Source organism: Ochotona princeps, chromosome 16 (genome assembly GCF_030435755.1).
Source record: "Ochotona princeps isolate mOchPri1 chromosome 16, mOchPri1.hap1, whole genome shotgun sequence".
NCBI classification, from domain to species: domain Eukaryota; kingdom Metazoa; phylum Chordata; class Mammalia; order Lagomorpha; family Ochotonidae; genus Ochotona; species Ochotona princeps.
In genome coordinates this window covers 55,578,531-55,595,621 of record NC_080847.1, presented here as the reverse complement: position 1 = coordinate 55,595,621, position 17,091 = coordinate 55,578,531, and the positions used below count along the sequence as shown (strand labels likewise).

Below are 17,091 nucleotides of genomic sequence, written 5' to 3'. Positions count from 1 at the left end.
CCTCCTGGCCGGTCAGCCTGTCGGGGGTCTTACCTCTCCCAGGGTCCCTGTCTGCCCCCTCCCACCTTCCCCACTCTTAGGTTCTGTACCCTTTCTACAGCTCTCTCTCCCCCACACAGTCACACCTCTCTCCTTTTCTCTCGGGCTATACCACGCTGTCTCAACGTGTTCTGGGTCCGGGCTGGGGCGGAATGGGGTGGTTGGGGTTTTTGTAGGCCCTGCAGCATCCCAGGAGAAGGGACAGGAAGAGAGGGAGAATGAGCAGGCTGGAGAGATGCTGGGTGAAGATCCCCGGACGTCGCTGGGTGTTCACCCCTCTTCCCCGTAACAGGTGCTGACGTGATGGGCGCAGTGCGACACCCCTGGGGCTGGTTCCTGGGGTACCTCCTCACCCTGGGTGTCACAGGTACCTGTGTATGCATGTGTTTGGTCTGAGGGCACAGTGTTGGTGAATGCCCAGGTGTGACTGTGTCCTCTGGTCTGTGGCTGTCTGTGTGTACATTTGTACAGGTGTGTTATAGGTTTGTGCAGGCATGCTTCTGTCCTGGCGTCCCTGAGCCCACCATGATTGGCAACAGCTTGGCCACGCTGATCAATGGAGCACTGTGCCAGGCTGGCGAGGGCCGCCCTCGCTGGGAGCCTGTGCCGGCTTCCCTCAGCCCTGGCCACCGAGGGGTCTGCGTGCTGAGGCTGGAGGCAGGGTGTGGCTGTGGTCAGGCTGGGCAGGGCAGGGCAGGGCAAGGCGTGACCACAAAAGCGAGCAGGACCACGCCATGGTCTGCCCGCGGCAAAGCCTGGGTCCACCACCCTGTGAGAGCAGTCAGGTGGGCCAGGAGCGGTGCCCGTGGGAGAGAGAAGCACGCAGCGTGGTCCCCAAGGCGGCTCAGCGACTCCAAGTGAAGCCCCTCTCGCGGCCGGAGACCCTGCCTCCTGAGCCTGAATCCCCAACCCCGTGAGCCCCAGAACCGCTCTGCACCGCGGCCTCCACTCCCTACCCTTGGTTCCACCCCATGGTCCCCCACTTTCCCCAGAGCCAAGACCACACCCAGGAGCCCCAAAAAGGCCCCCTTCCTCTGACTCCATCCCCAGAACCTTTCAGCACGTCCCACCAAGTGCTGTTCACGCCCTGAGGGGCCCTGGATCTACCCCATTCTCTACCTGACCCCAAAAGCCCTCAGGGGTTCTGGGTCCACCCCCTACTCTAACCACGCCCACAGAACCCCTACCCCAGAACCCCAGAGCTAGCCACACACTGACTCCATCCCCAGGACCCCAAGTCTCCGGCAGTGGGAGCCAGATTATAAACGGTGAGGACTGCCACCCCTACTCACAGCCCTGGCAGGCTGCCCTGTTCGCTGACAATGAGTTTTTCTGCTCCGGCGTCCTGGTGCACCCGCAGTGGGTGCTGTCGGCTGCACACTGCATCCAGGAGTGAGTGCGGGGCCAAGGGCGGGTTGTGGGGCCAGGGTTGTACTGGGCCGAGCTCTGGGCTGGGGAGGCTCTGCTTGGCCTGGGAACTGGGCCTGATCTCAGGATCCAGGGAGTCCTGGGGAGGAGGGTGTGGACCACCCTGGGGTGCGGCGCCAGGGCCACAGTCTGCTTGTGGAAGAGGACGCAGCTGCAGGAGGGGAGGCTGGACACTGCCCTGGCCTAACATACAGCCTCGTCCTCAGTGCTTACACGGTGGGGCTGGGCCTGCACAGCCTGCAGGCGGAGCAGGAGCCGGGCAGCCACATGCTGGAGGCCACCCTGTCCATCCAGCACCCGGAGTACAACAGCCCCTTCCTGGCCAATGACCTCATGCTCATCAAGCTGAAGCGGCCGGTGGTCCAGTCGCCCAACATCCGGACCGTCAGGGTGGCCTCCCAGGTGCCAGTCGCCGGGGAATCGTGTCTCGTGTCCGGCTGGGGTCTTCAGCGGAACGGTGAGCCCTGGGGGAATGGATGTGGGTGCCCCCACCCTGAGCCCGGCCGCAGGGAGTCGCCTGCCCGGCAGGAGGGCTTGAGGTCCCTCTGTGCGTCCCAGGCATGCTGCCCGGCGTACTGCAGTGCGTGAACATCTCGTTGGTGTCCGAGGAGCTGTGCCGGGAGTTCTATGGCCGCCTGTACCACCCCAGCATGCTGTGCGCGGGCGGGGGACCAGACCTGAAGGATTCATGCAATGTGAGCTCTGCCCACACGCCCCCGGGGACGGGCAGGACAGGGAGCTGGGGGGCTGGGATGGGGGCTGCAGGCCAGCGAGACAGGGGAGGGACTGGGAGGGCGGCAGGTCTCAGACGTGTCCCCAGTGGGCTGCACTACTGGCCTTTGCCATCAGGCCCCCCATCCCACTCCTCCTCTTTCTCTCCCCACAACAGGGTGACTCAGGGGGCCCCCTGATCTGCAAGGGGACCCTACAGGGCTTGGTGTCTTTTGGCCAAGCCCAGTGTGGCCAGCCGGGCTGGCCCAGCGTCTACACCAACCTGCACAAGTTCAGAGCCTGGATAGACAGTGTCATCCGGACCAGCTAGCCGGGATGGCGGAGGGGGCCCCTGGGTCCCACAGGACTGACCGCGGTGGACAGTGACAGCCAGGAGGGCTGCCAGCCCACCCCCAGAAAGTCAGCCACTCCGGAAACCCCACTTCCCAGACTCTCCTGCTGCGCACGGTGCCCCCTAGTGGCCAGAGCTGGCCAGGCCGTTGCAGGGTGGAGCAGTTGGCCTCCTGGTCAGCTCTGGTGTCTTCCCCAGACGGGACAATAAAGTGTTAACAGAAGCCTGGGGCGCAGTCCACAGTGTCCTCCTTGCCGCCGGCATTTGCTTTCCTTCCTGGGCCTCAGTTTCCACAGCTGAGAAATGGGTGCCTTGGCCTGGAGGACCATAGGTTTCCCGTGGAGGAAGTCCCCTCCCTGGGAGACGCAGAAAGGCCGCTGGCGGCGAATGGATGACAGTGCCTGGCTTCGTGGCTCTCTGGCATCCAGCTCAGCGTTTCCCACGCTGCTTGTGATGCCTCCACCCCACACGGGAGTGACGCACTGGAGGCAGCTTCCGGCTAAGGGACACGCGGGGCCGGGGCAGCAGCACTGCCTCCAGCACTCGGTTCCTGCCACCCACCAGGGAAACTTGCCTTGCGGCCCTGGCTCCCGGTTTTGGCTCCAGTTCAGCCACCAGCCACTTGAGGCACTTCGGGGTGTGAACCAGAGGATGGGAGCTTTCGCTCTCACTCTCACTAACTCTCATTCTCTCGCTTATCCTCTGCCTGTCAAATAGATTGGGACCAAAAGGTGGCATAGCAGGCTAATTCTCTGTCTGAAGTGCCAGGATCCCACATAGGCACCGGTTCTAATCCCAACGGCTCCACTTCCCACCCAACTCCCTGCTTGTGGCCTGGGAAAGCAGTCGAGGACAGCCCAAAGCCTTGGGACCCTGTAACCATGTGGGAGACCTGGAAGAAACTCCTGGCTCCTGGCTTTCGATCGGCACAGCTCCGGCCATTGCAGCCACTTGGGGAGTGAACAAATAGATGGAAGATCTTCCTCGCTGTCTCCTTATCTTGTAAAACTGCTTTTCCAATAAAAATAGATAGATGTTGAAGAAGCAGCAGCTCTGTCCCCAGTGCCCAGAAGGAGGCCGTGGGCACATAGGTGGGCAAACCTGGGTATCCATGCCATGGAAGGCTGCTCAGCAATGAAGGGGTGACTGACAGCAGCGGAGGGCGGCCCAGAAACGCCTAGCTGCAGCCTGGCCCAGCCCCGGCCAGCGCGGCCATGGGGCAGCGCGAACCAGCTGACGGAAGATCTCTCTCCTCCTCGCTCTGTAACTCTGCCTTTCCAATCAATAAAAAGAAATCTCTAGAAAATGGGCATATCATCCTTATTTTAATTAAAAAGAGAAGGGGATTTTAATCATCTTTAAGATTGATTGACTTGAAGGCAGTTACACACATACACACTCAGGTAGTGAGAAAAACAGAGATATTCCGCCCAGACTCACAACGGCCAGGCTGGGCCAGGTCACAGCCAAGAACCGAGAGCCTCCTCCCTCAGGTCTCCCACGCAGGCTCAGGGCCCAGGCACTCGGGCCGCCCTCCACTGCTTTCCCAGGCGCGTTAGCAGGGAGCTGGATCAGAAATGGAGCAGCCGGGACATGCGCTGACACCCATGTGGGCTGCTGACACTGCAGGCGGCAACTTCACCCACTACACCACAGCATGGCCCCTTAATCATACTTTAAATACATATAATTACCAAGTGTAGAACCCTAAACCCCACGCATGAAAGTTCCTGTTCCCTACAAAGAAGGGGTTTTGGTTTTGGTTTTTCCTTTCGGGGAAGTTCACAGGCAACAGCTGTCAGGGCATGGTTTAGGTGGATGAAAATGAAGGGGGTTTACCAGATGTCAGCTGGAACACGCAGCCTGAGTACAGGAGCCAGGAGCCCAGTGCCTTCTGCCCGAGCATAAGACTTTGGGTCTGTGGCCATTAACCAGGGGCAGGGCCGAGGCCACAGTCTGGAAGCTGCAGGTACAGGGGATCCTGCCATGTGACCTCTAAGCTGTGCTGGTTCCTGGGGGACCAGGAAGGGCCTCAGTGGAGCCCCAGGACTCACACCCCAGGCCATTAAGGCCATTCTGTCTGCAGGCGACCCTTGCTGCTTCCTGCTACCAGGAACCTGAGCCGGGGCTGCAGGAGGATGGGGACACAGCCTCGGCCTCAGGGTCTGGAGGGAACAGGACAGCGAGCCCAGGAAATGTCTGCCAGCGCTGCCGGGACTCTTCCTGTGCGAGCAGGTGGCTCAGGTGACCTGAATGGAGAAATGACTGAGCGGGGAAAGCTGGAGCCCACCAGCCTCTAATTCAGCAGGCAGCTTGCGGGAATAAGTGGAAATTTTGAAATAATGAACAAATGTAGGGCCCAGCACAATAGCCTAGTGACTAAAGTCCTGACCTTGCATGCACTGGGATCTCCATATGAGCTCCATATGGGAACCGGTTCACATCCCAACTGCTCTATTCCCCATCCAGCTCCCTGCCTATGGCCTGGGAAAGCATTCAAGGATGGCCCAAAGCCTTGGGACCCTGCACCCGTGTGAGAGACCCGGAGGAAGCTCCTGGCTTCGGATCAGCTCAGCTCCAGCCACAACAGTCACTTGGGAAGTGAACCAACAGGTGGAAATGCGCTCGCGCTCTCTCTCTCTCTCTCTGCACTTGGCTTTTACAAATGGGGCTGTAAAGTGAGTCAGTGAAGCAGATAATCAGAGCCATTTTTATGACAAGTGTTGACTTACAACAGATTTCCTAGGAGCAAGCAAACTGAGTTTGTCTGCTCAGCACTTCCGGAACTCCAGGGGTGGGCTGTTCCCATCGGCCCCAGGAGCTCCGAGAGGCTGTCCTTCAGTCCAGCCCTTCAGTCCAGCTCTGTACTGGACTCTGATGCCCAAGGGGGTCAGTGCAGAGCCCAGAGGCCACCCAGGTGTTCAGTGGCTTCTGCAGAGCACACGGGATGCCATGCAAGATCTGACAATGGACGCAGAGGCCCAGGCCAACGGGCCCCACCTCTGAGGTCTGGAGCTTCTTCCTCAGTGGAGCTGTGGTGCACCCACCACCTGGCAAGTGGCTGCACGCGTGAGCCGGCCAGTGAGCTCCGTGCTGCTGCGTGTTCCCAGAGAACTCTTGGTGCCAGGGTGAGGGACCAGGAGTTGTACCTCCTGCTTCTCCAGTGGCATCCCTGCACCCGAACCAGCTCGAGTCAGAGGCAGGAGGATGGCCAAGATGGCATAAGGCAGTGACAACACACTCCCCAGCACTGCCCCCAGTCCTTTCCAACTCACACACCTGGCTGGCCTGACCTGGCCGAGTCCCCAGTTACAGCTGCCAGGAGTCGCCCTGACGCTTACCAGTGGCTCCAGCACTGACCGTGCTGGCCCTGGGACTGCGGGACACATTCCTCCAAGGCTGGACCCTGCAGGGAGCGAGCAGTCACAGCCTGTCCAGCCTCAGAAGGGATGGGAGCAGGCACTGGGGACAGCCAGTATGCGGAAGGTGACTCATGACCAGCCCCAAGCCGCCGGCCCCTCCAGCTGCCCAGTGGGCCGTCAGCTCTGCAGGCCTCCCTGCTCCCAGCTCCTTGACTCTGCACTGACCAGGGCCTCAACTGGTTAACTCTCCTCACATATGTTTTGTTTTGTTTGCATTTATTTATTTTCATTAGAAAGGCAAATTTGCAGAGAGAAGAGACAGAGAGAAAGATCTTCCATGCACTGGTTCACTCCCCAAGTGGCCGCAATGGCCGGAGCTGAGCCAATCTGAAGCCAGGAGCCAAAAATCCCTTCTGGGTCTCCCCGAATGGGTGCAGGGTCCCAAGGCCCTGGGCCATCCTCCACTGCTTTCCCAGGCCACAGGCAGGAGCTGGATGGGAAGTACAGCAGCCAGGACATGAACCGGCATCCACGTGGGATTCTGGCACTTGAATGTGGAGGATTAGCCAGTTGAGCCATTGCACCTGCCTCCACTCCTGTTTTCTGATAGAAGGGGTGAACTGGCTCTCATACGGGGCGTTGCATCGTTGGCGCTGGCTTAACGTGCTGTGCCACAACACAGGCCCCATCGTTGGAAAGGAAGTTATAGAGAGAAAGAGATCGTCCATCCACTGGCTCACTCCCGGAATGTCACACAGGATGCCCACGCGGGATGCCCACACGGGATGCCCACACGAGATGCCCACGCGGGATGCCCACATGGGATGCCAGTGCTGCTGACATCCACAGCGCTGTGCTGGCTCCAGGACAGCAAATGCCGATGAAGTCTGTTTGAATATCAGTCAAATCTGTAGATTTCATAAGGTGATTTGGAGTAGACCTACCTTTTTTTTTTTTTTAACTACGTGACATGCAGAGGACAAATGAAGTGCTAGCAGTCCCCAGGTCTTCGCGGGGGAGGGGGCACTCCTGTGGCCTCCGCGAGTAGTCAGATGGTGATTGTGCTCATGGCCTAGTTGACCTGGATGGCCGTGAACTTGCTCCCTAACTTGGCCTCCTCAAGGCGCCTGCAGCCCGTGCACTTGTCCGTCCGGGCAGGGGGTGTCTTCAGCCTAGATGTAACAGCTTGAAATCCAAGGTCAGTGGGCCCCGGGGTTGGGCAGGGGCATGTGGCAGAGAGAGGCAGCTCCCCCTGGGAACTCCAGGGTGCCCTGGAAGCTGCCTCAGTTCCTATGAGGGCACCCCTGCCCCTCGGCTGGCACACAGGCGCAAGGTGGGGTGCAGTGACAGGGCAGGGTGGGGGGGCACAGGCTGCAGCTGCAGGCCCCTGCCCGCACTGCCTGGTTCTGCAGGTAGCATTCCGGTGCAGGGCAGGTTGCTCTGTTATCTGCGGCTGGGGCGGCTGGAAAGCGTAATTGAGCCCCAGACTGTCTGGGCTGTTCAGCCTGATGTCATCTCTCCCGGGGCTTTACCGTAAGTGTGTGCTGACCTCAGTCTGCATTCCAAAGCCCAGCAGTCCAGGAAATGCTGCCGGCTGGGGATTCCAGACCAGGTGCCGAGCAGCTGGCTCTGCAGGCGCTGGTGGGCTGCAGACCCCAGCCCAGGACTCCCGGGCTCCCAAACTGCAGACCCTGGGCCAGGCAGCTGCCTCCACAGAGCTCATGGACTGCAGACCTCAGCTTGGGGCGCTGTGCCCCCATTCCCACACAGGGCCACCCCCCTGACTCCAGACAGGACCCCAGCTGTACTCAGAGGGGGAGGGAGAGAGGCGTGTGTGTGTGTGTGTGTGTGTGTGTGTGTGTGTGTGCGTGATTGTATATCTGTGTTTGTGCGTTCTCCCTGAAAGACAGGAAGAATACATGTGGACAGATCATCTAGAACAGTAGAAATGCAGACCAAAGGACAGAGTGACCAGGCGCCAGAGACCCTCCGCTCGTCCAGCACACCCTGACCAGGCCTCCCCTGGGTGCTCCGTGAGGCTCCAGAGACTATGCAGAAACTCAGAAATAAGACTGCCAACCCCCAGTGTGGCTCAGCGGGCTAAACCGCAGCTTGTGACCCTGGCACCCCAAATAAGTGCTGCTCCACTTCCAACCCAGCTCCCTGCGGACGTGCCCAAGTGCGTGGGTCTGCGCCTCCAGGTGGCAGACCCGGGTGAAGTTCCAGGATTCTGGCTGTTGGTGACCATTAGAGCGAGGGATTCTCTGGGTAGAACCCCACCCCCTCTCTGTAAGAAGCCAATAAATGTGGGACCAGCATGGCGGTGTCGTGGGCAAAGCTGCCACTGGTAGGTGTTTGATTCGCCACTGGCCAAAATGTTAGATTCGCCGGCCACCAGGGAAAGAATAACTCAGCCGAATATATGAAAAGAATTGAGATGGCCTTTATTTCAGGGAACCACGGTCGCGGGCTTCCCTTCCCCGGGCAGCAGGAAGACAGACGGGAAGGAGTGGGCTGCGGAGGAAGAGTCAGCAAGGGCCCTTTTAAACTCTCTTTGACACGGAAACCTAAATGGGGGTCGCCTCGGCCCTTATTGGTGGGGGGAGCTGGGTCTGTGCCCCTCATTGGTGCAACGGTGGTCTCACCACCTGAGGGGCCTGCCAGCAAACTGTTCCAGGTTTGGTTGGAGTCAAGTCCCACCCTTCTCCAGTTACCGTGGTAACCATCAGCGGGTGGGGGTGGGGGGCAGCATCCCTTGGGCCCCTGCGCCCAAGCGGGAGACCCAGAAGAGGCTCCTGGCTCCTGACTTTGGAGTGGCTCAGATCCAGCTGATGCAGCCATTTGAGGAGTGAACCAGCAGATGGAAGATCTCTCCCTGACTGTGTGTCTGTAATTCTTCTGCCTTTCAATTTTAAAAACAATTCAATCAATAAATCCTTTTTTTTTTTTTAGATTTTTTTTAATTTTTAATGGAACGTCAGATTTACAGGGAGGAGAGACAGAGAAATGGCCGGTGCTGAGCCGATCTGAAGCCAGTCTCCCCGAATGGGTGCAGGGTCCCAAGGTTTTGGGCCGTCCTCGACTGCTTTCCCAGGCCACAGGCAGGGAGCTGGATGGAAATTGGAGTAGCTGCAACTTGAACTGGTGCCCATATGGGATGCCAGCACTTGCAAGTTTAAGATTTAGCCATTGAGCCATCATGTCAGGCCCAATAAATAAATATTTTTAAAGAAGTTTCTGCCAAAAAAAAAAAAAGGAATGAAATGAAAATCACAGTTTGCTGCAGAGTTCTGAGAGCCATGTCTGGTTTCTTCCAAGAACTGCTTGAGGATGTGTGGGTCCCATTTCAGAGAGCTGAGGGCTTGGAGGGTGCATCTGACAGAAGGGACACCTCCTTTTACAAGGGCGGAGGGGAGAATGAGACGGCCCGGGCTGCCGACAGGGAAGGAGTTGTTTAAGCAAAGGTTTGAGAACAGAGGCAATGTTCTAGTTATATCAGGGGAATTCAGGGGAGGGTGCCAGGTACGCCCTAGGCAGGTGGCAGAGCCAGGAGGCAGTCAGGGCAGCTGCACCCCACAAGGGGGCGTCTGTGGGGGCTCGTGAGGCCTCCTAGGTCACAGACAATGGGGCACAGGGAGTCTCCAAGGCAAAGCCACATCGGGGAGTGTGGGCAGGCTAGGGGAGGAGGCTCACCGGGAACTAGGCAACCACAGAGAGTTGGAGAGGCTGGTGCTGCGGGCCAGGGAACCCCAGAGGTAGGTGGGGGGACCAGGCTCTCCCTGCAGGCCTAGGGGATCAGGTGTCAGGACAACCTGAGGCGGCAAGGCAGGGGAGGAGCCTGAGGAATGGCCAGCCGCCGGGGGAGGTGGACTTGGGCCAGATGTTCTTAAGGCAGTGGCAGAGGGAGCCAGGTGCAGCGCAGGAGCCAGCAGCCCAGACGCCTTCTCCCCATCCGAGCTCCGTGCTGAGCCCTCTCCCGGGTCTCAGCCATCAGCTCCCCGGGTGGGTGCCTTTCTCTGAGGGTGGGTAGCCAGGCTCTTAGGCTGTTGGGTCACCGATCCTGGGCTCCCGACACCCCCGCCTGCTGATGGTTACCACGGGTTGGCTGTGCGGCCCGGGGTGATTCACATTGCCTCTCTGTGCATCTGACTTTATCCCAAGAGAACAGGGTGCTATGTGAGTACTTTTACAGACAGGACCGGGAATCAAGCCCAAGCATCCCAGTCACGCTCAGGGTCCTCTGTACCTCGGTCTCCAGCTCCGCCCAGCTCAGCCCTGGCGTCTCCGTCACGGCCGTAGCTGCTTCCCCTGCTTTCTCCACGTCCTGTTCTCTTTGGGCCTCCATCCACCCTTCCAGAGTGACTGCCACTGCCTTCTCCTGGAGCTGGGGTCGTCCCAGAGGCTCCTGGCCAAGGGGCCCCTGGGAAGGAGTCGGGGGACACGGCTGAGGTCACAGCAGAGTCCTCGCAAGTCCCTCTCCCCGCTGCTCCAACAGGTACTGCCCACAGGATGCACAGAGCAGCAGCGGTAGCCTTCCGAGCCTGGCTCTTGGGATGCGTCCTCCACGTGACCACAGGTAAGCGTGTGCGCATGTGTCCCAGCCAGCTCAGGCTGCCCCAGTCAAGCCCAGACGCGGACCGCAGCGGGGCGGGAAGGGAGCTCCGTGCCAAAGTCATTTCTCACCTTTTAAGGGGTTGTAGGGTCCACAGGACCCAGGTCCAGCTGGGCTCACTTCTCCCCTTCCTCTGACAGTGCCACCCCACCTCAGCAAACACCAGATTCCTGAACAGGGTGGAAGGCTGGGCCCTGCAGACCCGGCTAGGGACCCAGCTCCAGCCACAGTGGCACGCCTGTGGGTGTGTGTTGTGCTGCGTGCAGTGTGTCCGGTTGTGGTGTGTGTGGCATGTGGAGGTTAGACAACCGGGGGTCCCCCAGAGAGGTCACCTGCACCCTGATCAGGCCTATACTGACCAGCTGCCACTCACTTGTACCTGTAGCTTCCACTGGCATTTGTAACCCCTGCAGAGGTCCGACTGGGGCAGGAGGATGGTGTGTGGGCTCAGATGGCCCTGGCAGGCAGTGGGCCTGGGTTTAAGCCCCCAGCGAGGTGAGCAGCAGCCCTAGACGACTCATCTGGGGCTTAGCACCAGCCTGTGCTCGGGTGGCGTCTTCCTAGTCTCGCCCCTGGCCACGGCCTGACCCTGGCCCTGCCCGGGCCTCCTAACCTCTCCACTCTGCACCCCTCTCCCCCAGGAGCCGCGATTCCAGGCCCAAGCGGCCACCAGGTGCTCATCATCGGGGGCAGGGACTGTAGGCCGCACTCGCAGCCCTGGCAGGCCGCACTGTTCGACGGGAAAGCCTTCCTGTGCGGGGGTGTCCTGGTGCACCCGCAGTGGGTGCTGTCGGCTGCACACTGCTACCTGGAGTGAGTGCGCGGACAGGGCGGGGCAGGGGACGTGGCCGGGGCGGGGCTTGGGCGGAGTCTGGGCGGGTGGGCGGTCACGGGGGCGGGGCCCTGGACGAGGCGGGGCTTCGAGATCGACTCTTCTGTGAGGGAGGAGCTTAGCAGAGGGTGGAGCTTAGGTGAGGGTGGAGCTTAGATGGGGTGGAACTCAGGTGGGCGTGGAGCTTAGATAAGGGTGGAATGCTGGAGGTGGGGCTTAGCGGAGGGCGGGGCTTCTGTGAGGGTGGGGCTTAGCGATGGGCGGGGCTTAGACTATAGATGTTGCATCCTTCATGGGAATGCGGGGGAGCATACATTTTCTTAAACTGTTGATGAGGAGATGGCTGAGTGTGGGTGCCCTTGGCTTTGTTCCTGAGTACTCTCACTCTAGGGAGTCCTCAGCTGGGAAACATACTTGGGATCTGTTGAAATGGGGATGTGGTTACCATGGTGCTAAGTTTGGGGCGTGGAGTTTGTAGCCGGCACGGGGCTGCCCGGAAGATGGAATTAGGGCTGGGTCTGGGGACGTGGGGTTGAGGGGTCGTCGTGGTTTCTAACCCCACTGCTGGTTCTCAGCTCCTACACCATAGGGCTGGGCCTCCACCGCCTGTCCTTCCATGAACCAGGCAGCCAGATCATCAATGCCACATTCTCCGTGCAGCACCCAGACTACAACAATCCCACACACGCCAACGACCTCATGCTCATCAAGCTGAACGAGCCGGCCATGGAGTCTGATGCCATTCGCACCATCGGCATCGCCTCCCAGTGCCCAGTCCCTGGAGCTGCGTGCTCCGTGTCCGGCTGGGGTCTGCTGTGGCAAGGTGAGTGGTACAGCACCTTGACCCTGCTCCTGGGGTCCACCTCTGACGCTGGCTGTCCGGGTCCCAGTCCAGCGGGGGTTCCTGACCCTGACCATGGCTGTCCCAGTCCAGCGTGGGTCCTGACCCTGACTGTGGCTGTCCCAGTCCAGATCCAGCGCGAGTTCCTGGTAATGGCCATGGCTGTCCCGGTCCAGTGGGGGGTCCTGACCCTGACCATGGCTGTCCAGGTCCAGCGGGGGGTCCTGACCCTGACCATGGCTGTCCAGGTCCAGCGGGGCTCCTGGCCATGACCATGGCTGTCCAGGTCCAGTGGGAGTTCCTGGCCATGACCATGGCTGTTCCGGTCCAGTGGGGGTCCTGACCCTGACCAAGGCTGTCCAGGTCCAGTGGTAGTTCCTGGCCATGACCATTGCTGTCCTGGTCCAGCGGGGCTTCCTGACCCTGACTGTGGCTGTCCCAGTTCAGATCCAGCGTGAGTCCCTGGCAATGACCATGGCTGTTCGGTCCAGTGGGAGTTCCTAATCCTGACCGTGGCTGTCCAGGTCCAGCGGGAGTTCCTGGCCATGACTGTGACTGTCCTGGTCCAGTGGGGGTCCTGACCCTGGTCCAGCCTGACCCTGACCTTGTGCCTATGCCCGGCCACAGGGCATTTCCCCCAGGTCCTGCAATGCGTCACCATCCCGCTGATGTCAGAGAACTCGTGCCGTGCCTCCTTCCCTAAACTGTACCACCCCAGCATGGTCTGCGGAGGCGGCCGGGGCATCCGGGACTCCTGCCAGGTAAGAGCTGGGGGCAGGGACAGGAGAGAAACAGAATGGAAATGGCCTGGCCGGGGGTGGGAGGTGGTGCTCAGGAATGGAGCAGGAGTGCATCCAGGGAAACCTAAGGACTCCAAGAAAGTGTAAGAGACAGCCATGTGGAGGCGCCCGAAGACATGGGCAGGAGAGGTCGTCCCCAAGGACGGCCCTGGGCTGCATCTGGGGATGCCTTGCCCACCCAGTGCCCTGCCCGTCCAGAGCTCATGCCCACCCAATGAACATGCCCACCAGTGCCCAGCCTATCCCGTGCCTATGCCTGCCTAGTGCCCAGCCCACCCAGTGCCCACACCTGCTACCTGGTCCTGCCTACCCAGTGCCCAGCCCATACCAGTGCCCACACCCACCCAATGCCCATGCCCGCTGCAGGGCCCTGCCCCCAGTGGGTTGCCCGGGTCCAGTTCCCGCTCAGGGTTCTGGCCACACCTGCCTGTTTCTTTGCTCCGTCCCCTCTCTCTCCGTGTCTCTATTCACCCCTCACCCACACGTGTCTCCAACTCACTCTCTCCTCAACAGGGAGACTCTGGGGGTCCCCTGGTCTGCAATGGGACCGTGCAGGGGCTCGTGTCCTGGGGCCCAACCCCCTGTGGCCAACCTCACACACCCGGAGTCTACACCAACCTCTGTCTCTTCACCGAGTGGATCCAGAAAACCATCCAGGAAAACTAACCACAGGCAGAACCAGACTGGGAGACGCCGACAACACTGCATCCCAAACCCACCCTCAGAGCCGCAGGTCCTCCCACCCAGGGCTCCACCAGCCCCTCCCTCCCACCCAGGGCTCCACCAGCCCCTCCCTCACACCCAGGGCTCCAGCCCAGCCCCTCCTCCCTCACACCCAGGGGTCCAGCCCAGCCCTCCTCCCTCACACCCATGGGTCCACCCAGCCCTTCCTCCCTCACACCCAGGGGTCCAGCCCAGACCTCCTCCCTCACACCCATGGGTCCACCCAGCCCTTCCTTCCTCACACCCAGGGGTCCAGCCCAGACCCTCCTCCCTCACACCCAGGGGTCCACCCAGCCCTTCCTCCCTCACACCCAGGGGTCCAGCCCAGACCCTCCTCCCTCACACCCAGGGGTCCACCCAGCCCTTCCTTCCTCACACCCAGGGGTCCAGCCCAGACCCTCCTCCCTCACACCCAGGGGTCCAGACCCTCCTCCCTCACACCCAGGGCGCCACCCAGCCCCTCCTCCCTCACACCCAGGGGTTCAGCCCCTCCTCCCTCACACCCAGGGGTCCAGACCCTCCTCCCTCACACCCAGGGGTCCAGCCCAGCCCCTCCTCCCTCACACCCAGGGCTCCAGCCCCTCCTCCCTCACACCCAGGGGTCCAGCCCAGACCCTCCTCCCTCACACCCAGGGCTCCAGACCCTCCTCCCTCACACACAGAACCTCCCCTCCCTCCCCCATGCGTGCAGCTTGCAGAGCAGAAGCTCCTTAAAGGCTCCTGGAGGACTGAGTGTACTCCTGGTGTGACACCTGCAGTGTGAGGCAGTGAGAGCGTCGCGCAGTAGTCTGGAATACAATTCTAAACGATGTGCTGCCACATGTGTCCTGGGGGCCAGCACTGTGACATGGAGGGTAAAGCCACCATCTGCCTCACCTGGTTTCCATGTGGGTGCTGGCTCATGTCCCAGCTACTCCACCTCCTGCCCACCTCCCTGCTAGTGGCCTGGAAAAGCAGCGGAGGACGGGTCCAAGGGCTTTGGCCCCTGCACCCAGGTGGCAGACCTGGCTCCTGGTGTCGGATCAGCTCAGCACCAGCCCTTGTGACCATTCAGGGAGTGAACCAGCTTGGAAGATCTTTCTCTCTCTCTTTCTCTGTAACTCTTTCAAATGAATGAATAACTGTTTAATGCAAATTTATTTTTAAAAAATTCCACTAAGATGCATTGCCCTGAATCAATTGTGCAACAAAGAGGTCAAGCCAGGAGGACTGTGACGCCCTGAGACGTCTGGGCAGGCAGATGCCCCACGGTGGCTGCAGGCATGTCCTTCACAGTCATCTGTGCCTTCAGATCCAGGCAGTCAGGCGAGCTCGGGCACAGTCAGGGTGAGCTCGGGCACAGTCGGGTGAGCTCGGGCACAGTCAGGTGAGCTCGGGCACAGTCGGGCGAGCTTGGGTACAGTCGGGCGAGCTTGGGAACAGTCGGGCGAGCTCCCTGAACTCCTTGGGAATCTGGACATACCCTCGTTTGCTGTCAGAACCCTGGAGGCAGATTCAAAACGCAGCCAGGGCTGGGGGTGAGCAAAGGGGGAGCAGGTGCCAAGCCTCACCCCCAGCCCCTTGTCGCCATCCTAGGCCGCTGGGAGAGGAAGTAGAGGGTGTGCTTCGGCCGTGAAGGCAGGCATGGTCAGCGATGGACATGAAGGGGCAGCTAAGGCACGCAGGCACACTCACAGACCTGGACGTAGGAGCTCTGACCCACATCTGGAAGGGCCACACCTGACCCACTGTGACACAAGATCAGGGCATACAAGATAGAGGTTGTCAAAATGGCCCCCTCAGACTGACACACAGACAAGGGGGTCCCGAGCCTGACCACCACCCCTACCCACTGCCCCAAGCTCCAACACACTCGCTTGGAGGCTGAGCTCTGGGTGCCTGGCCTGTGGGGAAAGCAGAGGCTAAACCTGCCCTGCTAGGACATGGCCATGACGTGAAGTCGTTTGTATATGAGTCCTCGGGGACATGCCTGGCTACTCAGAGGCGGGAGCGGACTGCAGCCAAAGCCACTCACGCATGACCAAGGCCAACCACATGATCTTCAGGGTGAAAGCTGTGGCCGTCTGAGAGCCACCGGCCGGCAGTGTTACAGGTCAGTGAGCCACCTATCTGCTGCCTTTGGGTGTCACTGGCTTGTGCTGTCCACCCACAAAACGGTCCTGCCAGCTTCACGTCTCTCTAGGATAAGAAAAGTGCCACCAGAGTTGGCTAGTTTACTGTCCTGGACAGCAACAGAAATAAAATCCCTCCCTGCAGGCAGTAAAGACTGCGTCACCTTGGGGGGCAAGGGCTGTGTTGAGGGTGCTGGCATCCCCTCCCTGAGACCAAGGAAGGACACATGGACAGGGGCATGGAGGGGCGGGGCAGGGGGAGAGCCAATGTGGACAGCAAGGCTCTGCTGCCCACCTGCCTTCCGCCCCCAGTCAAGTCCTTGGTCACTGAGCCAGGGGCTTCGCAACAGACCGCGTCTTCAGGAAGCTGGGTCAGGTCTCTGGGCCAAAACTGGTCAGAGCTTGGGGGCCTGAGGCTGCCCCTTGCCCGCTGAAGCCAGAGGGAAGGGGCCAGGGAGGGAGGGAGGGGGGTTCTGTTGCAATTTCCAGCTCTCCCTGAAGTTCCTGAGACACCCCCCCAGCCCCATGGAAAAGCTCCCCCAGGTCGAGCTAGTTCCTCTCTAGTTCCTGGTGCCCCTACCCTCACCACACTCCCTGTGAAAGTGCCCCGCCTCCTGGGCCTCATTGCTGTCAACCTGCAGCTTTACTGGACCCAGACGGCACAGAGCTCCACCGGCCCTCCTGTGGCCATAAAGTCTGCTGGGGGCAGCAGGCCTGGGCAGGGTGATTCCAGTGCAGCCCCACCCCGACGCCTCCAGCACTTCCCCAGCACTCGGCCTGTGCCTCCAGCTGCCACCAGATCCAGGGTGGTGTGGTGAGAAGGCAGATGCACCCACCACCACCACGGCAGTGTCATCCCCTCCCAGCTGCTCCCTCTACAGGGACAGCACCGGGGTCCCCTGTGGACCCAACCAGAGCCGCAGGCACTGCCCAGCACCCAGAGCTCCCGGCTTCCCGTCCGGAGTGAGCATTTAGTGCTTAGTGCTCCTGGGACCTTGGACCACGCCCCACAACGCAAGCACGCATGTGGAGAGTTGGGGGAGGTGGAGAGCATGGGCCGAGCTGGAGTCTCGCCCACCGGGTGACCCACACTCCTAGGCTGAGCTGCCTCCCCACCTCTGCGGCCCCCGCGAGCCATGACCACCACCACCTCCCCGACGCACGCACGTCCTTGTAGGGCCATGTTTGAAGTCGGCAGATTCTGCCAATGTCCCACAGCATAGGCGAGGAGTATAAAGCAACACCCAGGTGAGACCCACCAGGCTGCACCTGTCCCTGCC

The 17,091-nt window shown here is 60.6% G+C and overlaps 2 protein-coding genes across 2 annotated transcripts; both read left to right on the top strand.

The window, feature by feature from the left end:
* Positions 1 to 342: 342 nt before the first annotated feature.
* On the top strand, positions 343 to 2,509 carry LOC101536542 (kallikrein-4). Its single transcript, XM_058674991.1, has 5 exons — positions 343 to 406; positions 1,269 to 1,431; positions 1,674 to 1,924; positions 2,026 to 2,162; positions 2,357 to 2,509. The coding sequence occupies exons 1-5, from the start codon at positions 343 to 345 to the stop codon at positions 2,507 to 2,509; spliced, it is 768 nt and encodes a 255-aa protein (XP_058530974.1).
* Positions 2,510 to 10,401: 7,892 nt separating this feature from the next.
* On the top strand, positions 10,402 to 13,643 carry LOC101524365 (kallikrein-4-like). The gene is made up of 5 exons (XM_012930311.2): positions 10,402 to 10,468; positions 11,146 to 11,317; positions 11,912 to 12,159; positions 12,805 to 12,938; positions 13,491 to 13,643. The coding sequence occupies exons 1-5, from the start codon at positions 10,402 to 10,404 to the stop codon at positions 13,641 to 13,643; spliced, it is 774 nt and encodes a 257-aa protein (XP_012785765.2).
* Positions 13,644 to 17,091: the final 3,448 nt, after the last annotated feature.

Excerpts from the sequence above, each read along its gene's own strand:
- LOC101536542 (XM_058674991.1), top strand. The coding sequence starts at position 343 with ATGGGCGCAGTGCGACACCCCTGGGGCTGGTTCCTGGGGTACCTCCTC. Across the intron at positions 1,432-1,673 it reads GCTGCACACTGCATCCAGGA|TGCTTACACGGTGGGGCTGG; the intron begins GTGAGTGCGGGG and ends CCTCGTCCTCAG. Across the intron at positions 1,925-2,025 it reads CTGGGGTCTTCAGCGGAACG|GCATGCTGCCCGGCGTACTG; the intron begins GTGAGCCCTGGG and ends TGTGCGTCCCAG.
- LOC101524365 (XM_012930311.2), top strand. The coding sequence starts at position 10,402 with ATGCACAGAGCAGCAGCGGTAGCCTTCCGAGCCTGGCTCTTGGGATGC. Across the intron at positions 12,160-12,804 it reads CTGGGGTCTGCTGTGGCAAG|GGCATTTCCCCCAGGTCCTG; the intron begins GTGAGTGGTACA and ends GCCCGGCCACAG. Across the intron at positions 12,939-13,490 it reads GCATCCGGGACTCCTGCCAG|GGAGACTCTGGGGGTCCCCT; the intron begins GTAAGAGCTGGG and ends TCTCCTCAACAG.